We start from the raw sequence: 25,296 nt of genomic DNA, 5'->3' as shown, positions 1-25,296 counted from the left end.
GCGATGTTTCTTACTACAGTATGTTTAAAGTTGTCGTTAAAATTTTCCCTTTTGTAGGAAAGGCTCTGAATTCATATCACATCATATTGTGACTGATGATTGTCACTGGCACGATTTCATATGTCTCTTTGCAATACTAAATATTTTTACAATATTAAAGCTATCCAACCTAATAATTCAAGATGCTCTGGGGACCAATGATTACTTCAAAGTAACTCTTAGTGTCAATGTTTTCCACCGGAAAAGTTCTCTCTGTTTAGGTGGAAACGCTTTTTGCATCATCATCAAAGATGGTTTGCATGGATGGATAGATGGATGGACTAGATGGATGAGTGGGCGGGTGGCTGGGGGGGTTGATACCTAATTCTGGCTTCCTGGATAGCAGGGTGATCTGGTAGAAAGAGAAGTGACCTGGGCTTCAAGAAATGCGAGTACTAGCTCTGGATGACGTGGGGGCATTTCATATCACCTTTCTCAGCCTTCATTTCCTCATCTGAAAATGAGAAGTGAATGATTATTAAGGTCGCTTTCAGCTCAAAGCATCTTAGCGCCTGGTGAGTCCAATTTTTGAAAAACAGTAATGTGAGAGATTTGACACAAGGGCTGCCAACCTCGTGTTTGGACAAGAGGAAACCCAATAAGTATCTAGATTTCCTGGCAAATCTGGCCCAGATTCCTTACATGCCTATTAGTGAGAATAATCTCCAACCTCCTAAAAATACTTTATGACAAGCTCAACGAGCGAAGAAAGATGGATTTGAGAAAAACGTCCAACAGGGAGAGCTCACACCCCTCCAACCAAGAGCCGCGTGGAAACCCTGGGGGACTTGATACGGAGCTGTTTGAAAACAAGCACTCACGGAACAAATTGTCCGGAGAGATAGAAACAGAGAAATACGCTTGCTGCCCTCACTGATTTCAGATTAGGGCCTCATGTGACTGCAGCCGGGGGCAGACTGGGGAGACGGAGGAGGACGCCTGTAACCCGGCGTAAGCAGGCTCCTGCTAGCCTGGGAGGGGTGGACTGTGCACTGGGGTAGGGCGGAAAGTCAGGCAGCCCCGGGGGGTGGGGGTGGGGGGGTTAAAGCTAGATCTGCCATAGCCCAGTGGTGTTGTCTTGAACCATCTTGAACCAGCCACTCCATCTCTGCAAGCTTCACCTGTACGACTGACACGTGAACATATTTTGTACTTTTTTTTATGACATGGCCAGTCAGGTGATGCCACAAGAGGAGACAGGGGAGCAGCTCAGGCAAACAAGGTGTCGTGTACTCACAGGTGCTGGAGACGGGAGACCCGCGCCCACACAAGGCCACGTGGGGAAGCACCAGGGTCCTTAGGAGGCAGACACAAGAGTGACGGGAGCAGTTAGGGCCTTTATTGTGGAAGAAAGGCAGGGCAGTGTAAGTAATTCAGGATTGGCTAGTTTGAATAATTTTGGTGGACTTTAGGCTACTGAGGTGGTCTCCACTTGCCTCGTACCCGGCCCTGAGATGACAGAGGCAGAGGAATAGTGCTTCTTGGGGCCAAATAGAGGAGGTGTGATTCCAGAGGGGCCGTCAAAGGCATGCCCCCAGCTAGGCCACTTGCTATCTCTAAGAATTGGCTGGTTCCAAGAGAAGCAGTTTCTCCCCAGCTAGAAAGGTTTCTGAAGATGTCAAAGCATAATATACAGAAAATAATTTTATATGGATATACACACATGTATATATAATTATTATATAAAATCCAGAACACATCTCATCTAAAACTGGATGTAGGAACAGTGATATCAGAGGATCACATGAGATACAATGCATGACAACATCCAGCCTACAGCCTGGTACTGAGTACCCAGTACTGAGTACTACACCCATTGATAGTAGTTTTCTCTCTTCTTCCATCCAGTTTAGTGGATGGCCTATCTATACCTCTGTCTAGCTCTAGGGCAGGAGGGTTCTTCTGTCTAGGACTCCATTTTTTTTTAAGATATTTATTTAACTTGGGGCGCCTGGGTGGCTCAGTCGGTTAAGCGTCCGACTTTGGCCCACATCATGATCTCGTGGTTTGTGAGTTTGAACCCCGTGTCGGGCTCTGTGCTGACAGCTCAGAGCCTGGAGCCTGCTTTGGATTCTGTGTCTCCCTCTGTCTCTGCCCCTCTCCTGCCCGTGCTCTGCCTCTCTCTGTCTCAAAAATAAATAAAACACTAAAAAAAATCTTTAAAAAGATGTTTATTTAACTTAAGTTTTTAAGTTATTTATTTTTTTAAGTTTATTTAAGAGAGAGAGAAGGAGAGAGTGAGCAATGGAGGAGCAGAGAAAGAGAGAGAGAGAGAATCCCAAGCAGGCTCTGCATTGTCAGCACACAGCCCAATGCGGGGCTTGAACTCACGAGCCATGAGATCATGACCTGAGCTGAAAGCAAGAGTCAGTCGCTTAGCCAACTGAGCCACCCAGGTCCCCTTAGGACTCTCATCTTTTAACCTGTGAAATAGGGAGGGGCATCCAGATGGTCACCAAGGTAACTTCCAGGCCTGCCTTTGCCCCTTTCTTGTCTGATTTCTGCTGAGAGCTGCAGTGCACATTTGTGGGTTAGAAGGGCAGGGACAAGAGATCCCATTGGGGGGCCTGGAGAAGGGAGCTTGGAGGTTGAAACAATGTCACCAGATTGAGAAAGAGATTGCCCACACCTTGAAAGCACAGACCTCAGCTCCAGCGCGGTGGCCTGCCCAGGACAGTCTTTGTAGAGCCCACACAAGTAATCTCTCCAGTGTCCAAGCATGGGCCCGGCCTTTGGTGAAGCAGGCAGAAGAAGCATGCTATTTAAGGTAGCGGAACACAAAAGATGCCTGTTCCACCACATATGTATAATTTTCACACTGATGTGAGTATCTGGCCTGTAGATCAAAAACCCTATTTCCCCCACAACATCTATCTCTGAGGACTGCTATAAAAATGAAAAGAGCTGAGTGGGCATCAGGTATTCCATAAGTTATAAAGTGTCCAGCACAATGCCTGATGATCAGGAAGTACTGAATCAATGAAAGGTTCTCCTTTTACTAATTATTCTGGACCTGATTATTACATCAGCGGAGGATATTTCTGCACTTAGCTGGAATGCTCTCACGTCTGTTCTTAATAAAGTTCAAGCCACTTGTCTGCTTTTAAAACTACGTAAATGATCAACTTGCTAGCTCAGTGATGAGATGAGAGTCTTGAAAGGATTTCCTGCTTTGTGGTGGGTAGGCACCACATTTATATAGAAGAGTCACTCATGGGGGTGCCTGGGTGGCTCAGTCGGTTGAGCAGCTGACTCTTGATTTCGGCTCAAGTCATGATCTCATGTTTCGTGAGTTCGAGCCCCGCATTGGGATCTGTGCTGACAGTGTGTAGCCTGCTTGGGATTCTCTCTCTCTCTCTCTCTCTCTCTCTCTCTCTCTCTCTCTCTCCCCTCTCTCTATGCCCCTCCCCTGCTCCCTCTCTCTGTGTCTCTAGAAATAAATAAATAAGCTTCAAAATATTTTTCTTAAAAAAGAAGGATCATGCATGAAGTGAAATCCAGCAAGTTAGGGATTCCTCTCCCCTTACTTTTCTTTTTTTTTAAAATTTTTTAATGTTTTATTTACTTTTAAGACAGAGAGAGACAGAGCATGAGTGGGGATGGGGCAAAGAGAGAGGGAGACACAGAATCTGAAGCAGGCTCCAGGCTCTGAGCTATAAGCACAGAGCCCAACGTGGGGTTCGAACTCAGTAACTGTGAGATTATAACCTGAGCCGAAGTTGGATGCTTAACCGACTGAGCCACCCAGGCACCCCTCCCCTTACTTTTCAAATATGATGAAAACTGCTAGAGATAAGAACCACTTTGGGCTCTCAAAGACTGGTATTTACACCCCTCATGAAGTACTGTGCCATTACAGATTGGGGACTTAATTATATTGTGTATCAACGGGGACTTTAGCTTAAATGCCAACATAGCTGAAATGATACCCTAGGAAAAATCAGTGTATCGTGGCCAAGTCGCCCCTATCTAAATAGCACTCCATTTTCCACGTGTGCTTTGAGAACAGGCTTTGGGTTTGTCAGGAGAGGTTTTTATTTTTTCTATAACTATATTCAGTTAGTAAGTCTTTCAAGTCTTTGAAGGCCATTTCCTAGCACTAACTGCAAGAATGGACCAACAAGCACATTAAAGTATTGAGAAGATTCCCTGCAAGAGGACTTCTAAGTTTCTAAGCAGAATTGGCAGGCCCCAAGTGTGCATTACCCACAGGCAGCAGTGATTTCAAGAAGTGTTTGGTAGGTGGGGCTCCGGGCAGCCTGGCCCCATGAGACTCGCACAGGCCACATTTTAGGTCCTTCTGAGTCTTCGGGACCAGTTCCATCTAAGGGCATGACCAAGGCTTGAAAATCAGCGCCCACCTTTACGGTCCATCCCAACTTCCTCCCAGATCATCTCTAATAAAGACCCTCATTGGTTAATGAGATGGCTATAGGTTAAATTGTGCTTCCCTCAAAATTCCTATGTTGAAGCCCTAACCCTCCAGACCTCAGAATGTATCTCCAAGTAACTAGATTTGGAGATATGGTCTTTAAAGAAGTAATCACTGGGACAGGCCCTACTCCGATATGACTGGTGTGCCTATAAGAAGAGGAGATTAGGACACAGACACACACGTAGAGGGAAGACCATGTGAGGACCCAGGGTGAACCCAGCTATCTCCAAGCCAAAACGAGAGGCCTCAGGAAAAATCAACCCTGCGGACACTTTGCTCCCAGACGTCCAGCCTCCAGATCTGTGAGAAACAAATGTCTGTTGTTTAAACCCTGCAGCCTGTGGTATTTATTTATGGCAGTCCAAGCAGACTAAAACACCGCTCACTTGTGTTTTCAAAAACATCCTCCCCGCCAAAAAATAAATAAAATAAACAAAGATGAAAAAGAGAAAGAGAGAGACAATAACAAAAATCATCCACGGGTAGAATGCTTAATAGACTTGCCTATCTCTGGATGACCCATTGAAGCTTGCAGGGGGACTTCAGGTGCACCTTAGGATAACCACGGGCAGTAATTGTATTTACAACACTGGACAATAACATCGTACCTTTTTCTTTCATGGTGCATGTTTGTTTCCTTCCACCACCACCCCCCACAGCATGACATGAAGCCAAGAGGAGAGTCTGGTGCAGAGGGGGACCCTGGAGTTAGTGTCAGAAGACCCTGGCTCCACATTTTGGGTCTGTCCCTCCCTGGCTAGGAGACCTTGCAAGACTTACTTGATTTCTATAAGCTTCAGCTACCCCATCTTTAAAGTGGGGATAACGGTGCCCATTTTCCAGGTTGTTTTGAGGATTAAGAGAGGTATATGGAGTATCTGAGGTATAGGTAGGAATATTGACGATTACCAGCTCACTCATGCAGGATCCAGACTGTTTCAGAGTCTGATGTAAAGGCAAAATACCACATTTGTCTCTGTTTATGTAATCCTCTTGCCTTCAGCTGAGATTTCACACCCATTAAGGTAATTTTGAATGTTGATATTGTCATCTGCAACATTACTCTTGCCAGCTTTGGTCATTATGATGATTCATGATTGATTCAACAGGGCTGAGGATTGCCTGTCACCAGATGCTGTGTCATTCAATGGTATTGAAGCCTTCCTCCTTGTCAGCCTCCAATTCTGAGAGGCTGCCAAGTTCTCACAATGCTATTTCTTTATCATGCCTTGTGTGTGTTCCTCCTCTGCATCCCGGCAGGAACAGTTCTGCTTCTAGACCTTCTCCTGTCACCAGGACCACAGCCTCCTACTCCGTGTTCCTCCCTGAGTTCATGACCTCCCCAGTTCATTATCCACATCGCTGAGGGAGACATCTGACAAAAATACACACAGAACCCTGAGCCCCCCACTACTGAAGAGTGTTCACTGATTACACTCATGTCCAACTTCTTCAGATAATCTTAATGATGGGTTTGGTGCTTTCATTTCCCAGTGAACATTTTGAAACACATTAGAACTGAAGAGTTTAAACAGGTTCCTTTTTGTGTATGTAGCTTTCTCCCTAAGCAAATGATAAATTTTTTGATAGGAAAGCTTGTATTCTAGACTTCTCTGTATTTATTATCACCCAGACCCATATGGTGAATTGATACTTCACATACACTATTGGATGACCTAATACATGAATAAACAAATGAATATCCTAATTTCAAACTTATCTGTAGCTCTTGGACAATGGGGAATTGAGATGTAAAGAAGCAAAGAGCGGGGCTTGTGGGTGGCTCAGTCGGTTACACGTCCAACTCTTGGTTTGGACTCAGGTCATGATCTTGCAGTTTGTGGGTTCGAGCCCTGTGTTGGGGTCTGTAGCTGGCAGTGTGGAGCCTGCTTTGGATTCTCTGTCTCCCTCTCTCTCTGCCCCTCCCCCACTCGCACTGTCTCTGTCTCTCTCTAAATAAGTAAACTTAAAAACAAAAAAAGAAGAAGCAAAGAGCAAAAAAGAAAGACGGGAAAAGAGCCAGCCCCTTTGTGATGCTTCATGTCTTAGCCTGGGATTTCTATGGACATCAGAGCCTGAGACACAGGCTTGGAAATTTATTGTGCGAAGTGAATCTGGCAAGCAGGAGTGGGAGATGGGGAAGACCAGAAAGAAGGATGCTTTCCTTGAGTTGGTCTCCACCAATGGCCACTGGGGGTCAGTCCTGCCAGGACTTCTAAAGAGCTATGTGGTAAGAGCTGCAGAATTGCCTGTGTGTAAAGAGCATTTATTGACCAACCCCTGCCCCCGTAGGCCAAGTTTCCTCCTGAGGATCAAGGCCATGCATGGATGAGGTCCAGGTGGTTTCCACAATTCTGAGAAGCCATAGAAGCCCCAGGGGAGAAAGCAAGAGATGGGAGTGTAGATAAAGTGAGGTCCTGCCAGGTTTCAGCCACCTGGAAGGGGTCACTGTGGCCCTGGGTGGAATAAAATGTAGGCTGAGAGTGTGAGGCAGGGCCCACGGGCTGCTCTGTCCATCTCTGCTCATCCTTCTATTTCTCAGGAGAGATGCAGGCGCTTCTCGGCCCCATAACACTCTCTATTTTGAATCATTCACTTAATCATTTGACAACTTATTCATTGACCACCGACCGGGTTCAAGTTCTGTATTAGGCACTGTGTTGGACTAAACAGCAAGTCCCTGGGGCACCTGGGTGGCTCAGTCGGTTAAACTTCTGACTTTGGCTCAGGTCATGATCTCACAGTTTGTGAGTTCGAGCCCTACATCAGGCCCTGCACTGACAGCTCGGAGCCTGGGGCCTGGAGCCTGCTTCACAGATTCTGTGTCTCCCTCTCTCTCTGCCCCTCCCCCGCTCATGCTCTGTCTCTCTCTGTCTCAAAAATAAACGTTAAAAAAAAAATTTTTTTTTAATTTTTTTTATTTATTTTTATTTTTTTTTAATGTTTATTTATTTTTGAGACAGAGAGAGAGACACAGCATGAACGGGGGAGGGGCAGAGAGAGAGGGAGACACAGAATCGGAAGCAGGCTCCAGGCTCTGAGCCATCAGCCCAGAGCCCGACGCGGGGCTCGAACTCGCGGACCGTGAGATCGTGACCTGAGCTGAAGTCGGACGCTTAACCGACTGAGCCACCCAGGCGCCCCAAAAAAATTTTTTTAAAAAGGACATGAAAGGCCCTGAATTACAAGAAAAGGTGCCTGCCATGTCTATGTCTAAACAGCAAGTCCTAATTCCATCTGTGAATTCACAAAGAGTTAGTCTTTTTCCGAATAGATGTATGCATGCCATCAAAATGCTGGGTTTCCTGACATCTCTGGTAATGATTTCAGATACTCTAGTCTTGAAATTGGAATCCTGGGGCCGTCTCCTCCATAGGAGCCTTTTGATTTATAATGCATCTTGGATCTCATTTCCACAGTAATCCACAGTGAATTACCAGAGACTCCATCTGCTTGGACCACCAAAGGGAACCCTTGTGCCAGGAGCACAGAGTCTCCAGCCACACCTCTGCAGAAAGTAATAAATATGTTGGTGGGGGGTTTGCTTCCTTTGAGGCTGTGCCAGGCCATCCTAATATGAATATCTGTGGCCATCACCTGGCTACTAGCCAGCCTGTGCTCCGTGCATCCTCCAGTTCACAGTCTGTGCTCACCGATGTGCCAGAGACGGGATCTATTTGTAAAGGCTGGGCATCTGGGTTGCGGCCAACTCACCATTCCAGTGGGCAGGTGGTCTTCATCATTTGCCTGTTTGTTGGACCTTGCATACAAGACCCAGAATTGGCTACCTTTGCTTGCTCAGTGAGAGACACCTGCCTATGAACTGATAAAGCCCAGTGCAGGTAGGCATTCGGGCCATTCTGAACCAGAAATAAGATAAAGATAGATAGATAATAGATAGATAGATAGATAGATAGATAGATGATAGATAGGTGATAGATGATAGAGCTCACCAAAAATTTACCAACATGCTGCCCTCCTCTTTGGGTCCTTATGAATGAGCCCCAGTACTTCCCTTCCCCATCTGCTTCCTTCCCCTGCCTCAGTCCTTCCTGATGCCCACAAGCAGCTGAGAGCAGGCAGCATTTGAGCAACCTACCCTGCCAGTTCTAGAATCCAGATGTGTCCAGATGTGCCTAGAATCAACCCACCCTGGCCAGTGAATAGCCAGTTCTAGAATCCAGATGTGTCCTTGCGGGTCCGGCGCTCTTGAGGCTCGTCCTGACTCTGTACCGCCAGCTTTCCTGGGATCCTGAGCCCCTCACACTGTCCCAGCCTCAACTGTCTCCGCTCCTTTGTGCTTGTAGCTCCAGGACTGGCTTCTGTTTTGGTGCTTGCATCCTGCCTGCCCTTCCCAGCTCTTCCCCTCGAGGCTGGGCCCTACAGTCCTGCTCGCTGACTGTCCCATGCCTGAGATGCCCTCACCCTGCAGGTGGTTCTTTTGGATGACACCTATCTGGCGAGCTCAAGACTCACCCTGCCTGGTGGCCCTGTTGCTGCACCCAGACCCCCTACTGAGGGCCCTGTCTTACTGTGCTACAGCTGCTATAACAAAATACCATGGACTGGGCAGCTTACACAACGGACACTTATTCCTTACAGTTCTGGAGTCTGGAAGTCTGAGATCAGGGCACCAGCACGGTAGGCTTCTGGTGAGGGCTCTCTTCCTGGCCTGCAGGTGGCGTTCTTGCTGTGTCCTTATATGGTCTCTTTCTCTCCTTCTGAGGACTTTAAGCACATCATGAAGTCCCCACCCTCATGGACCTCACCTAAACCTAATCACCTCCCAACGCCCCCAACGCCATATGCCATCGCGTTGAGGTTTAGGGCTTCCACGTAAATTCTGGGGGAGACACAAACATTCCATCCACAGTAGCCCGTATTCTCTTCTCTTGTTAAACCTCCAATTGACCATTCCTCAGTCACCACCAAGCAGCCTATTTGTGCTTTCTTCCATTTCAGTGACACCTCACTCCTGCCTAGATCTCTTCCTTGACACCAAAGGAAGCCACCCAGCCTTGGATACCTGTATTTGTGCCTTGTGGCCACCTGACAAAGTGCCACACTTTCTCACAGTTCTGGTGGCTACAGGGGCCAAATTAAGGTGCCAGTACGGCTAGTCTCTTCTGTAGACTCTGAGGGAGAATCCACTTCATGCACCTCTCCAAACTTCCGATGGCTGCTGGCAGCCCTCGGTGTTCTTACTCCTGGGGCTGCATTATTCCAATGTACACCTCCATCTTTACATGGCCTTTTCCTCCTTGTGTCTACAAATGTCCTCTTATCTTTATAAGGATGCCAGTCACTGGGTTAAGAGCCCACCCTAACCCAGTAAGACCTCATCTTAACCAATTACATCTTCCGATAATGTCCAAATAAGGTCACATTCTGAGGCTCCAGGTAAACATAAATTTTGAGAGGACACTATTCAACCCAGTACAACACTCCAATTTTAAGTTATGCTAAAAAAACAAAAACTACCCAAAAGAGTTATTTTGTTCTTAATCCTGCCTGTGGCTTGCACACTCAATTCCTTGAACAAGTGCCTAGGGTATGTAAATAGGTAAGGTGCCTGCCCTTCTGAGGCTCTCAGAATAATGGAAGAGGTTGATGAGTGTCACTGCATTTTATGGTGATGATTAGTATAGTAGAGATAAAAGCAGCAAACTTTATCCAACTGGGAGTAGAAAAGGCTCTGGGAGGGCTTCTTAGAAGAGGTATGAATTGAATGATGATTAAGACAATAGTTATGGAAAGACAAGGCATTCTAAGAGGGACCAGTTTGACCACAATTCTTGAGGCAATCCTTTCAAGATCTCTTATAGGACCTTACAGTTTTCCCACAGAAGTAAACTTAGGTCGCCTGGTGTTCTGGGTTGGGGTTGCCAAGAAGTTCCTCCATCTATCTCTAAGTGATTGGCCCCTAGCAGATGGCCCCATTGAACGAGAGCCATGCATAGCCCTTTGGAAGACCAAGCATTGTTTCCTGGACCATCCCTCTCTTTGCAACCTCACATCCACAGCCAGTCACCAATGTGAGGGCGTTTATTTGACCAACCTACATGGCTGTCTTCAGTGTTGGCACAAACCTTCACTGATTGCTTTGATATGGAGAAGACTGGAAAACCACAGGGCCTCCCTTGCACAGAGGGAGCTCATCATCAGAGGTGACATTGCAGAATTTCTGCTAAGGCTGGCAGTAGCACCACGCCTTCTCCTCTCCCCTCAGGCACCAAACCACACCCCAACACTTGTTTTCTCATTATGGTTGACCTCATTCATTGGCACAACATCTGCACTTATGTATGGCTGGTGACTCCCATATCTGCACTTCCAGCTCTCTCTTGGTGGGCCCCAATTCCAACAGCCTTCTGGGCATCTCTGCCTGGAGGTCCCTCAGAAACCTCAAACAGTATGAGCTGAAGCTGCTCCCCTCAACAGTCACGATGTAAATCTGCCCTGTCATGGTCACTTCTCACTGCGCAACTGCTTGGAAGAGTAGATTACATACGCTCGTCCTCAACCTTATTCTCTGTACCCCCAAGAGGGTAACAGAAACTCATTCTCTATACCCATGCATCTCCTGGTCATTGGGGTGTTAAAGGACACTGTTATGGACTGAATTAGCCCCCTGTCGCGGATTCATATGTCAAAGTCCTAACCTCCAATGTGACTGACTGTATTTGGAGATGGGTCTTTTAAGGAGGTAATTAAGGTTAAATGAGGTCATAAGGGTGGGACCCAAGTCCAATAGGACAGGTGTCCCTCTAAGAAGAGGAAGAGACACCAGGGATGTGCACACAGTGAACAGACCACATGTGGATGCAACTAGAAAGCAGACATTTGCAAGCCAAGGAAAGAGGTCTCAGTAGAAACCAACCTTTCTGGCACCTTGATCTTAGAGTTCCAGCCTCCAGAGCTGGAACATAAATGTCTTGTCTAAGCCACCAGGCCTCAGTATTCTGTTATGGCAGCCTGAGCTGACCAAGACAGACCTGCCTGGGATTTGTCTGTTCTGGGTTGCCATGGGGCCCCAGAAAATGGACAGTTGTTAGTTTTCTCCAGGACCAGCCATATAATTCACAGGGCCCAGTGCACAATGAAAATGTAGGGTTCCCGGGGCGCCTGGGTGGCGCAGTCGGTTAAGCGTCCGACTTCAGCCAGGTCACGATCTCGCGGTCCGTGAGTTCGAGCCCCGCATCAGGCTCTGGGCTGATGGCTCAGAGCCTGGAGCCTGTTTCCGATTCTGTGTCTCCCTCTCTCTCTGCCCCTCCCCCGTTCATGCTCTGTCTCTCTCTGTCCCAAAAATAAATAAACGTTGGTTTAAAAAAAAAAAAAAATGTAGGGTTCCCTGTTCCAGAAGCAGGAAAAAAAAAAGCTGTTTTTCTTTTCTTTTCTTTTCTTTTCTTTTCTTTTCTTTTCTTTTCTTTTCTTTTCTTTTTTTGTGTGTGAGAGAGAGGGCAGCAGAGAGAGAGGGAGAGAATCCCACGAGGGGGAGAGAGAAAGAGAGAGAGAGACAGAAGCAGGGCTCATCCGAGGTGGGGCTTGAGTTCACCTGATGTGGGACTCAAACTCATGAACCGTGAAATTGTGACCTGAGCCAAAGTCTGATGCTTAACCAACTGAGCCACCCAGGCACCCAAAGCTGTTTCTTTTCTTCTATTACCTCTTGACCTGTCATGCTGGTTTTTATTTGCTGTTTACAATAACGATACCAGGCGCAAGGATGCTCCAGCATGAGTGCAGATCCTTCTGGAACTGACTGGATCCTGATGTCCCTGTTGGGGCAGGGGCCCCTGGGTGGGGGTAGGAGACTTCGTCCCAGGCTGGCGGGAGGTGGGCATGCACATAGACCGAGGTGCCAATGTCCTATCAGACTTCACTTACACAGACTCAAAGAAAAATCATCAAAAGTTCAAAATGGTGACTGCAGAGCATAAAGCCCCAGTACAGTCCCCTTCTGAGCCTGGAGCCCTGTGGGACTGCATGGGGAACATGCCCCGAGGCTGTCCCTGGTTCCCTCCTGTGTCTTGGAGCCAGGAGAACCCTAATAAAGGTGTGCATCACTTTAAATCATAAAGCTCTGGTGATAACCTAATTGTTATACATTCTGGAGGAATAGTAGGTTCCACTTTTTTTTTTAAGTTTATTTGTTTATTTTGAGAGATAGAATGAGCAAGAAAGTGCACATGTATGAGCAGGGGAGGGGCAGAGAGAGAGGGAGAGAGAAAATCCCAAGCAGGCTCCACACTGTCAGAGCAGAGCCCAACGCAGGGCTTGAGCCCATGAACCATGAGATCATAATGTGAAACCAGACCAGGAGTCAGATGTTAAACCGAGTGAGCCACCCATGCACCCTTAGTCTCCACTTTTAAATTTATTTTCTGTTAAAGTCCCATGTATCCAGAGCTCAGCAAATTCAAGCCAGCTCTGCAGACCCCCTGAAAGAAGGCCCCCCTCTTTCTCGTGGTGCTTCTATCAACAAGCTCACTTTGTAGTTTTATTTCAGCCCCATCCATTCCCACACTGTGCCCTTAACACGATCTATGACTTCTGATACCCGCCCACCTCCCTTCCTCCCGTGTCCCTGGCCTACATGAAGACAAGGCAGTACCATGGCGTGGGGCAATGAAAGAAGTGTGGACTCCTGGAGAAGGGTGGCCGTGAGCTGGTTCTCTCTCTAAGTGTTGCTATTTTCTCCTACAAAATGGTGATACTGTGTGCCTTCAGGCTTGGGAGGATCACCAGGGGAACTGCATGGCATCTGGCAGTGTTCTAGTGCCTGCCCCTCCCCGGCCCCGTGGGTCGCCCTCCCCCCAATGGCTCAGATGCCACGTCACTTCCTGCTCTCCCAGCCCCTGACTAGTCCTCCTGCCCTGTGGGCTGGAGTAGAGCCAGTGCACTCCAACAGTGCTCCCCTGCCAAGACAGGGGACAGGTGCTCTATGCCATTTTGTGCAAGGGAGGAAACGTGGTAGAGCCCGCGGGACCATCAGAGCCTGAGCAGCCACAGCCTGCTATTGTGCTCTGCCACCTTCGTGAGCTTCTTCATCTAAAATGGGCCTAACAATTCCTACTCCACAAGGTGGTTGGGAAGAGCGAATGAAGCAACTTCCGGTAAGAGAGGAGAATGGAGTTTGGCACACAGCAGGTGCTTAGCAAATGTCACCTCCCGCCCTCCTTCCCCCTATAGAACTTGGAGTTCAGCTAGTGACTGACTATCCCAGCAGTAGGTTTTGAGGACGATGGGCTGGATTAGGGGACACAGGACCCCAATTCATCCTTACTTGATACTTCTGGCAATCTCTTGACGCTTGTTTTCATCCTCAGATTAGCTTATAAGTACTTGCCCCGCCTACCTCCCCGGGTTAGTTATGTTGAAAATTAAGAGGTAATGGGTGCAAACTTTTATACAAAGATAAAGGGTCATTGACACCACCGCCCAAGGTTTCAGCCAGGTCACACCAAACAGAATGCTTAGCTTTCTTCCTCCCTGCCTACACGAGGCTCTTCTGGCTTGCAGGCATTGCAGGTATGCCAGATGCATTTGGGGAAGACAGCCTCTGTGGTCAGTCACATCTGGAGCACCTCCACTGAACTAGCACGTGATGGCTTTTTTTTCAATTAATATAAAAGACAACTGTGGAACAGAGGGCTGACTCGGGGCTGGGGAGTGGGTGGGGAGGCAATGTTCACTTGCTGTGCTGGCAAGAAGGCTGCAGGAGGTGTGTGTGTGCAAGCCTCGTAGCCCAGGACACGGCCTAAGGCAGACGTTAATGCACTCATCATGTATTATTAACAGTATTACATGCATTAACACATTAATTAGGATTCAGCCCTCAGTACTGAATCAGAATCCAAGTTTGAATGTCTACATGACTCCTGCCGAGCAGCCTGACTCCAGCCTGAGTTTATGATGGGGAACTCACTATCTTCAAAAGCTTATTCCATATTTGTATGTCTTTGTTTAAAAAAAAAAAATTGTTCAGTGCTTTCCATCCTTTTAACAATACCACGGAACGGTCAAGAGCCGGGAGCTCTGGAACCAAACTGCCCAGGACCCAAAGTCAGTCTCCTCCCTCTATTGGCTGTGTGACCTTGTGAGTTACCTAACCTCTCTATGCGTCAGGTTCCTCGTTTGGAATCTGAGGATAATCGTAATATTTATCTCATAGGGTAGTTACGTGATGGAGTGTATTAATGTGACGGGCACTTAGAATAGTGCAGACACATAGTAAGTTCTCGGGAAATGCCAGTTATTATTGTTACTCTATGATTTCTTGTCTCCTTTGTGAAAGTATAAAAGTTGAAGAATAATGAAAGCACATTAAAAGAAAGTACGCCAGGCAGAGAGATAAATGAACTGTTTGCATAAACATGAATTAAGAGAGTCACACTCAAGGAAGAATTGTTCCCTGTTGAGGACAGCAAACATCTGGAAGGAATTAAATGGGGGAAGAGGGTGGGTGGTGGTGGTGGTGTGGGCTGAGAACACACTGTGACTGTTGGAAGGAGATAATTCATTTTTGGGGTGGGTAAGTGATCCCGAAAAAAGGAGGCTGCTCCAGGCTCCTACAGTATGATTTGGTGCCCGGAGAGGATGTACCCCTCCAAATAATTTCTGTTCTAAGTAGCCTGGGTACCTAAAATGTCTAAATCATTCCTTTGAGCTAATGCATTCCCTTGAAAAGGCCACCTCTAAAATGCACATATGCTAACACAAAAAATAACAAGGTGCTATTTTACATCTGTGAAATTAACAATATGAAGATCCGTGAACACCCCGTTGCACTGAGTATCTGGCATGTTTAAAGTGGTACATTTAAAAATCTATAATGTGCCTGTAAATACATACAACTTTGGGGGAAGTGATTTGGCCAGAGTGTTTTAGAATCACAAAAATGTTTATACCTTTCCATCTACTAATCCAACTTGTGGGAATTTGTTGTTAGGAAAACATTCAAAACAAGGAGAGACCTTTCGGCATTTGTTTTGCTATGATTGAAAACAATTTTTAATGGTAAGAGAATGGGTAAATTACCACACATCCCCTTGCTGGGCTCTACGGGGCCACCAAAATTATAAAAGACAGACAGAAGGATGGGAAGATGTTTATGAAATAATCATTTTAAGGGAAAAAAACCAACTCAGAAGTCAAATTGTAAAGATTGGGGATGCTTAGGAACGAAGCAAGAGAAAGAAACCCAGTGTGCTTTGTTGGAGGCTGTGGGAACGTGGAAGAATTTTTTTCTCTCTTTTATTTGGGTGTCTGTTTATACTGGTTGTGCAATGAACAATAAGAAAAGACCAAATGAACTCTCAGGGATGGGGTAGCTGACTGTCAACCACACCACATGGGCAAGTTTCAGCCCAGTTTTCTGGACAGAGAGAAGGGCCCTAGGGCTGGCACATTCTGAGAGGAGGGCTGATGGGCAAGGCCAGGGCCCTCTGAGGGCACAGAGCACCCATCAGGCACGTGCGTCACCTGCAGAGGGAAGGAGTCACCGGGGAGCCGGCAGAGGGTAGGAGTGTTTTGTTGCTGCTTCTGGCCGACCTGAAACTCAAAGCAAGTAGGTTGCGCTGTTCCCCTCAGTCACTCACAATTCAGGTTTCAAACCAGAATTTGCAAAGCTCAGAGTGTTCTTACTACATCTGATAAGCTGCAGTGTCTCTCTGAACTCCAGGGGCATCGTGGGCAGGGACTGACACTAAATTACCGGGCTTTCTGTTTTCCAGTCACTCTATCTCTAATACTTGCCAACCAATCTGGGTCGAATATGGGACACACACTGGCTTTAAAATCAAAGCCTGGCCTATGATGATTTCTTAGGCAGACAATTCCTGTGGTTGTGACTGGGTCATGAATTCATTTCCCCAGAGCCTCAACTTGTATTGACAACTCTGTAGCTCAGCTTCCAGAGCACGGAGCAGTGACATGAACCATTGGACCAGGAGGCAGAATGCATGCCTTTGGACAGTTCACTTATAGTCTCCTGGCCTCAGTCTTTCCATCCATAAATTGGGGAGGTTTTTCACCAAAGACTGCATAGACCCAAATCCAATGACCAAAATCCACAAAGCCCAGATGAGGCTAAACAGGGCCCGGTTTGGGCCACATGAGAAGTCTCATGCCCAGAATGAAGGAGACGATCCTTCTACCATAATTTGTCCAGTCTGTCCACACCTTGGAAAAGCACACTTAGATAAAGCACCACCCCTAAGGGGATGTTGACACCCTGGAGTGTGTGCAGAGGAGGGCAGCCAGGATATATGGAGGGAGGCTTAGAACCTAGTCATGAGAGAACAGATGAACGTAATACAGATTTCAAACCAGAAGTTTTGAAATTCTGAAGAGCTGTCTCGTGGGAAAAAAAATGTTTCACTAACTCTATATGACCCCAAAGGGCAGGACCAGTGGATCAAAACTACGGGAAGGCAGATTTCCAGTCTGAAGCGAATGCAGAACATTCCAACAGTTAGAAGTAACTGAAGGCAGAAAAACGGGTATAAGCAGAGGCTGGATGCCAACTCGGCATGTGATCTTCTTGGAGATTAAAGTTCTGGGTGAGGGAGACGTTGAGATGGGGACTCCAAGGCCCCACCTAGTGCTGTGGGTCTCTGAGTCTAATCTGAAGTGACTCAGCCCCTCCAGAGTGGCCACCACAGATGCTGTGCGCCTCCAGAAGCATCACCGAAGGATGGCTCAAACACGTGAACAACCTATCCGCCCCCTTCCCACCTGAGGTTCTGGGAGAGAGCTATCCTATCCCAAGTTATCTTTGTCTGAACAGGCTGCGGACAAAGTTCCTTGCTCTCCCCATTCCAAGATTTCCAAGGCAGAATTCCCTCTGTGCTTCATCTGCTCCCACCTCCTACCCTGTCCCACGCTAGTTTCCATTTCTCTAGTGTGCAGAGCAGAGGTGGGTACAGCCATGGACAGCGCACAGCAGACAAGCAGCATCCCTCGACTTCTGGGGTGTGTGGGGAACCTGAGTCAGCAGAGTCCACAAGCCTCCAGGAGACACCAGATGCTAGACTGTAATTCTTTTTTTTTTTTTTTTTTTTTAAATTTTTTTTCAACATTTATTTATTTTTGGGACAGAGAGAGACAGAGCATGAACGGGGGAGGGGCAGAGAGAGAGGGAGACACAGAATCGGAAACAGGCTCCAGGCTCTGAGCCATCAGCCCAGAGCCCGACGCGGGGCTCGAACTCACGGACCGCGAGATCGTGACCTGGCTGAAGTCGGACGCTTAACCGACTGCGCCACCCAGGCGCCCCTAGACTGTAATTCTTAAGATGCACAGCCTTCCCCTTACTCTTGTGAAATAGCTGCTTATAACCAAGAAAAGGGAGCCTCTCCAAAAGGAAAGAGTGAAAAGTCACTGAGGTGGGTTGTTTGCTTGAGGAGGGAAATAGAGGATTTGGGGGAAGGGTTTGGAGGAGGCAGAGAAGGGAGGGTATGAATAGAAAAGCATCTGTACCTGGGGCTCTTGGCGCAGCAGAGGAGCAGGGGTGGGGGATGGGAGCCTGGACTCAGGAGGCTGGGAAAGACAGTGTTGCCTAAAGCCTGGCTGAGTCCCCTGCTGGTGTGCTCCCTTCAAACAGTTCTGGGGCACACTTGTAGGGAAGCACCCAGCTTCTGGAGCAAGCAAGCCCAGAATTTCCTGCGTTGGAATCCTGGCTCCAGGACTTACTTGCTATTCTACTTTGGGGGGGATTTTAACAGCTCTGACCCGAAAGGGGGATAATAATAGTACCAGCTTTCTAAAGTTGAGAGGATAACACTCAATATATCGGGGCTAGCCACGTGAAGCTGCTGATATCTGGCCATTTTCGACATACAGAAATGACCATATTACGTGGATCGACCTCACCCATATGGTGAGTTGAGTACGACTGCTCTGCACCTTAGAATTATCTTGGGCTCTTTTAAAAATGCCAAATCCCAGGTCACACCCCAGACCAAGTGGATCACAATTTTTGTGGGCGGGACGCCTCACCAGGTGAATCTAATGGGCAGACCAGTTTGGGGGCCAGTGGCTTAGCACCGTGCGCGGGATGTACTGAGGCACTCCACCACAGCCACCCTCTGCTTTCCCTTCACTGAGCGCCTACTGGATGCTAGGCTCCGGCTGGGCCTGCCTCCCGGGACCCGGGACCCTCCCAGCGGAGCTCATATCTCCCCTCCCCCACCCCTCCTCTGCAGTGTCCAGGCCGCGGAGCTCCCCCGACGACCTGAAGGTGCTGACCCGGAACGTGAACCGGCTGAACGAGAGCTTCCGGGACTTGCAGCTGCGGCTGCTGCACGCTCCGCTGCAGGCGGACCTGACCGAGCAGGTGTGGAAGGTGCAGGACGCGCTGCAGAACCAGTCGGACTCGCTGCTGGCGCTGGCCGGCGCGGTGCAGCGGCTGGAGGGCGCGCTGTGGGGGCTGCAGGCGCAGGCGGCGCAGACCGAGCAGGCGGTGGCCCTGCTGCGGGACCGCACCGGGCAGCAGAGCGACGCGGCGCAGCTGGAGCTCTACCAGCTGCAGGTGGAGAGCAACCGCAGCCAGCTGCTGCTGCGGCGCCACGCGGGCCTGCTGGACGGGCTGGCGCACAGGGTGGGCGTCCTGGGCGAGGAGCTGGCCGACGTGGGTGGCGCGCTGCGCGGCCTCAACCGCAGTCTGTCCTACGACGTGGCCCTGCACAGCACGCGGCTGCAGGACCTGCAGGTGCTCGTCAGCAACGCCAGCGAGGACACGCGCCGCATGCGGCTGGTGCACATGGGCATGGCGCTGCAGCTCAAGCAGGAGCTGGCCGTGCTCAACACCGTCACCGAGGACCTGCGTCTCAAAGACTGGGAGCATTCCATCGCGCTCAGGAACATCTCCCTCGCCAAAGGTACCTGCCTGGCCCGCTGGAGCCCCAGCCCGTTAGCTGCCTGCCCCCCCCCCCCCCCCCCGCCGCTGTGCAGGCTTTCCTCCTGCGCACCCCTCCTCCAGGGCTCGGGAGTCCCCCTCCCTCCCCGAATCCACTCGCCACGGAGAGGCTAGGCCCCTTTATTAAATCTTGCCCTCTAGGACCCTGGAGCTTTTACGCCCACAATTTCCTGGCCTAGGTAGGTCTCTCCCCTGGGTAACCCTAACCCCCCTCCCACCTCCCAGAGAGCACGTGCAGTGTCCACACCCTTGGGCAGCAGAATGGCCAAGGGTCGCTAATGGAGGACTGGGTCGCCAGAGCTTGGATGTGCGGGGGGGGGGGGGGGAGGGGGGGGACCTCCAAGGGTTTCCCGCAGGGGGTGAGGCAGCAGGCTCAGGACAGGAACAGGCGCCTCTAGGGTCGTGGTCAGGACAAGGGGGACAAGGAATTGGCGAACCCCACATTTGAACTCAGCCTTCCAGGCTGTTACGTATATTCATCCAGGCAGAAGGACACGTTGAACAATGTGTTAGCTTCATTTAGAACTCTTCAATATAATGGCAAAAATGTGTGGGCCCCCATTGGTACTCTTGCCCCAGCCCACAAACTCTAGAACCTTTAGAGTCAGCCTTCCTCTCTTCGAAGCACCCCTAACTGCCCCCTACCCACCTCACCCCTTCTCCTTCCTGCTGCTGTCTGCCCTGCACGTGCATCACTGTCAGAGGCGCCTTTCATGAAATGCACTTTTCCCACATCATCTGCCCCCCACCCCGACTCAGGACTCTCCTGTGGCTCCCCGGCTTCTGCCAGATTCAGTACATACTCTTAGCCTGACAGTAGGCAATAATAATACCATGCTGAAGACCAAGTCTGTCAGGTACCATGGAAGCATGCCTCCTATGACGTCTTTTATTTTTAAATTTTTATTGAAGTGTCGTTGACACACAATGGTACGTTAGTTTCAGGTGTACAACGTAGTGATGAGACAACTCCGTACCCTAGGCTGTGTTCGCCGCAAGTGTAGTTACCATCATATAATGTCTTTGAAAAACAACAGTGAGTACACTGAGATTCAGGAACCTGCTTACTACTGTCTCTCGCTAGGAGGTGATGGAGGCGGGATTTGGACCCACGCTTTTCTGATCCCAGAGCTGCTGTGCTTTCTAGCACACACCTGACCCCAGCTGTCTTCCCGGCCTTCTCCTCTGCCTGTTCCCCTATACCAGAGGTTACAAACAGAACTGTCTGTAGGGGCAAGCTCAGCAGTGCCAACGAGTGATGTGACCTTTGTGGCGAGTAGTTGGGGCTATGATAGGTCCACCGGATTTGGGCCAGGCTGGAATGTGGGCCTGGCTTTGACAAAGTCTTCCCATTTTACACTAGAAACCAGAAACGTGGAATGTTCTAGAAATGTTTAACTATCTAACTCTGTGGGCCACATACGGTCCATAAGCAGCCAGTTTGTACCCCATGCCCTGTGGGAAGCATCCCGTCCAGTGGGACGCGTCTTGTCACTGCCCCAGAGACACGGCCCACGCTTCCCACCTCCTTAGCTATTCCTTCTACGGCAGTGCCTCCTTCCTCCTCTTCCTCCTCGTCATCCAGATCACACTGATCCTCCAGATCTCACTCAAGCCCGCCTCCTCCAAGAACGCCGCTGGCCCCCCTAGCTCAATGAAGTCTCCTCCCCTGAGCTTCTCCATTTAGCAGAGCAGAAAGTGGTGACGATGGAGCCTTCCATTTGCATGGTACCTTCCAGTCCACAGAGGGCTTTGAGGTGCATTATTTTGCTTTAAAGTGGGTCCCAAGACCAACTGTGAGGTTGGTTGAAGGCAGCCTTTATTATTTAGTGCAGGGTAGGATTCCTGCAGGCAAACAACTGAGGCTCCTAGAGGAAATGCCTGATTTACACAAGGCCACACAGCTGGTAATGATCTGACCCAGGACGTTTTGTTTTCAAACCATTTTAATAAGGCACAATTTACATGCTGCAGCGTTCACCCACTTAAGTGTATAATTCAATGATCCGGCCAGGATGTTTAACCCGCTGCCCAGTGCTCACCACGCTGCGCTACACCCCAGCCCCTGCCTCTGTGCCCCCTGCGCCCCCCCCCCAGCACCTCACAGTGCAATGCACATGAACTCCGTGAATGTTTGCAAAGCGACTGTTAGATCTTGAACCTGGACAGTCAGAGCGTTGGTTTTCTTGTCCTGGGTCACTCAGGCTTTCACTTCCCCAGAAGCCAAAGGAGGGCAGGAGGTAGAATTTATTCTTCCAAATCCACACCCCTGGGATTTTAGTTTTTCCCCTCTTCTCTTTTCCTTGGCCTTCTCTGCCCATAGCCACCTGTCAGGTACTTTCTAACAATAGCAGCTGTACTGAATTATGACCTACTATGAGCCAGACGTGGTGTCGACACTCATTCTCTAAATAGACATTAAAGACTGCTAATCCTCACATCCTGCAAAAGGGTATGATTGTCCCTATTTCATGGATGAGAAAGTTGAATAACTTTCCCACTGTTTCTTATGCAATTGGCAAGTAGCAAAGTCCAGGTCTGAATGGGGATCTTTCTGGTTCAGAAATCATGTTCTTGTCACTGACCATCCTGCTCTCTAGGGAGGAAGGATCCCAGCTCTGAGCCAAAAGGGAGAAGAGAGTTGTCCCTTGGACTCCATCTGGGGGTGTTTGGGGGAGTCCCCCCCTGTCCCTCCCCCCTTCCTCCCTCTTGCAGTCAGTAGACACCACCATGCTTCCTGCTGGCGCATCTTCCTGGGCCTCTTCCAGCATTTCACATCCTGGTTCTTCAATGTGCAAGCCTACTCTCGCTGGCTTGAACCGAAGCGGCTGTGGGGCATTCATTTGTGAATGTTCTTCCAGTGGAATCCTCCAAGTAGTCTTTCTTTGGTTCTTAAACTAAGATTCACACTCTGTTCCCTGGAACCGAAAGTTTCATCTCAGTCCTGCCCAGCCTGCCTTCTAGTCCTCAAGCTTTGCCTTCTCGATGGGCTGCTGGCTCCTCAGAGACGAACACCGCTCAGTCCCTCTGGCTCCCAGGATCACCACCGCATCCAGTATCTCCCTTTTCCATTTCCCTCTCTCGTGGTTGCCAGGGACCCAACTGGCATGATTAGAGAAGATTCTGTGTGGCATATCTGATGTAATCGCCATTCAACTTTAAAGGTTTTTTTTTTTTTTTGAAGTTTATTCATTTTAGAGAGACAGAGAGTGAGTGTGGGAGGGGCAGAGAGAGGAGGGAGACACAGAATCCGTAGCAGGCTCCAGGCTCTGAGCTCTCAGCTCAGCTCTCAGCTCTGAGCCTGATGTGGGGCTTGAACTCACCGACTGCAAGATCATGACCTGAGCCGAAGTCAGACGCTTAACTGACTGAGCCACCCAGACGCCCCATCGCCATTTAACTTTAATGAGACAAAACTCTACCCTGGCTTTTGGATAAGAGGTGTTTTACTGGCTAGGCTTCTATGCATTTCCATACTGCTCTCTGGAATGGCCTTTCTGCCTTAAGTTTGTCCAGTTCCTCTCTTAGTCTTTAAACACACACACACACACACACACTCTCCCCCTCTTTGCCCTTTCCTGGTGCAAAATCTACAAATACTCAACTATGTATATTTTTCAACTATGAGCTTATTTATGTTATTCTTGAGCTTGACCCCAAATGGTTTTCATTCTCTCACTTCGTTATACAGTTTTCTCTGAACTTTGTCTCCGGTTTGTCTTTTGTGTACATTCACAGCAGTGCTTTTTGTTTTCTGCTTTGGATTTTCAGTATTAATCATGTCTGTTGAAATCTGTCTGTGGTTTGCGAGAAGCAGAGAACTTAAATGATCAGAGAGAAAAGGCATACAGGAGTGAGGAGATAATCAGAGAGTGGGGGGCATCCCAGGAGGGGTAAATGTAACTAGTGAGGGGGGCATACAGGAGGGGGAAGATAACCAGAGAGGGCAAGTGTACCAGAAGCGGGGAGATAGACAGAGAAGGGACATACCAGGAGGAGGAAAGGTAACCAGAGAGAGGCCATCCCAGGAGGGAAAAAAATAACCAGAGAGGGGAGGCATACCAAGAGGGGGAAAGGTAACCAGTGAAGGGGCCATATAGGAGGGGGAAGATAACCAGAGAGGGGAGGTATACCAGGAGAAGGGAGAGAAACCAGCAAGGGGGGGGCCTCTACAGGGGTGCGAAGGGGTGAGCGAGGCAGGAAGGCAGGACTCTCCACCATATTCAGATGGCCCGTTTGCTAGATGGAAGGTTATAGAATCGTGGAATGTTACCCTGATAATGGGCTCTGTAATCATCTAGTCCACTCCTCTTGTTTTACAGTTGAGGACCTTGAGGCTCAGAGAGGGGAAATGACTTGCCCAAGTCAAATCCCAAGTGGGTGGCCCCAGCCGGGACTTGAAAATGCATCTCTCAGTTCATGAACACGAGTTGGCAGAGCAGATTTATCTGTGAGCCGCTTTTTAAACATGCTGTGTAGTAGAGAGTCCAGTTCCAGCAGTGTTATAAATGGACGGCGTGATGGAGCGAGGCCATGGGTTCCAGGCTCCAGCTCTGGCCTCTCATGCATAGGGACGTGTTGGAGGTGACAAGGTCTCTGTGAGCAGGGTGATATGTAAATAGTGTTCCTGCTCTACCGAGGACTGGGAAGCACGGACTGTGTGGCGGCTCCCCGGGAGGGCTAGATGGCACTGTGTTCTGTCACCTTCCACGCCAGCCTCTCTGCTGGAAAGGGAGTGGAGGGCACGCACTTGCATCCGGCCTGGCCCGCCACCCCTTAGCCCATGACACTCAGACGAAGGCTGGCCTTACAGGCTGGGCCGGAGCCAGGGGCAGCACCTGCGCGTCTGGGCCAAGCCCCCCCAAGCCAGGAAACACGGCTAACAGTCCTTGCCCTGGGCACACAGTGAAGGAAGTGGGAGAGCGTGCAAAACTGTAAAGGTAATAGAGCTGAGAGCCCAGTGCCCACGTGACGTCAGGGGGTGGGAGTGGGGCAATTAATTGGGGGACTCCACCTTGGTCAGCCGCCCTGGGATTAGCGTGGTGCAGGGGGGTGGTGTTTATGGATTTGGGTTGCTGTTCTGCTGGCTTCAGGCCCACTTCATCAGCTGGAATGATAATTTGTTCTTGGCAGGGATCTGTCCAGATTCCAGCACATGCGGGTCCCCCACCCCATCACTCAAACCAGGATCCGGGAAGGGAGGACGGATTGCTTTTCTCTCTCTGTTGGCTGGTTCCCAGAGGAACCCTGGTGTTTCTCCCAAATGCTCAGTCACACATCCTTCGTTTGTTCTCGAGATGTTTGCAGCTGGCACAGCTCATGGGCAGCCCCCTTGGGGGCAGAACTGCCCTGGGGGCAGTGTGGGAGAACAGGACTGGACTGGTGGGCAGGCCCCAGGAGGGGACTCCAGACACAGGGCACAGGGCTAGAGGGTTCTCTCCCTCCTCCTTCTCCTCCTCCTCCTCCTCCTCCTCCTTCTCCTCCTCCTCCTCCTCCTCCTTCTCCTCCTCCTCCTCCTCTTCCACCTCCCTGTCCCACCTGTAGGAGGTGGGCTGAAAGGGAAGCTGGTGCCCTGGACCAGAAGCAGAATGGAGGGGGCGCCAGAAGCGTTTTCACAATTGTGGAGAAATAGACCCCACTCCTCCTTGTCCCAGACTGCCTCCGTGCTCTGGCCTGCTCTAGTGAGAGAAAGGATGAGCAAGTCACAGTATAAAGAGTCAAGAAGTTAAAAAGCTCAGCTGGGTACCACTAGGACCGGTGATAACCATAATGGCTTTCACAACTGCCCAGAAGTCGTTCATAGAATCTCTACGGTATGCCAGGTGCCCTGTGAGGTATAGGGCTGCAGAGAGTGGGGCTCCGGCCCTATAGACAGGCCTGTCCGACTTGGGGACCACAGTAC

The 25,296-nt window shown here is 49.4% G+C and overlaps 1 protein-coding gene across 2 annotated transcripts in view; it reads left to right on the top strand.

Moving 5' to 3' along the window:
* Positions 1 to 25,296, top strand: part of SCARA5 (scavenger receptor class A member 5) — a 127,345-nt gene that overhangs the window by 56,587 nt on the left and 45,462 nt on the right. For both annotated transcript variants that reach the window (XM_045461459.1, XM_045461453.1), the window contains exon 4: positions 18,682 to 19,356. In XM_045461459.1, the coding sequence (XP_045317415.1) occupies positions 18,682 to 19,356 (675 nt within the window). The remainder of the gene's footprint in view (positions 1 to 18,681; positions 19,357 to 25,296) is intronic.

Source organism: Leopardus geoffroyi, chromosome B1, assembly GCF_018350155.1.
Source record: "Leopardus geoffroyi isolate Oge1 chromosome B1, O.geoffroyi_Oge1_pat1.0, whole genome shotgun sequence".
NCBI classification, from domain to species: Eukaryota; Metazoa; Chordata; class Mammalia; order Carnivora; family Felidae; genus Leopardus; species Leopardus geoffroyi.
This window is presented reverse-complemented; position numbering and strand designations above follow the sequence as displayed.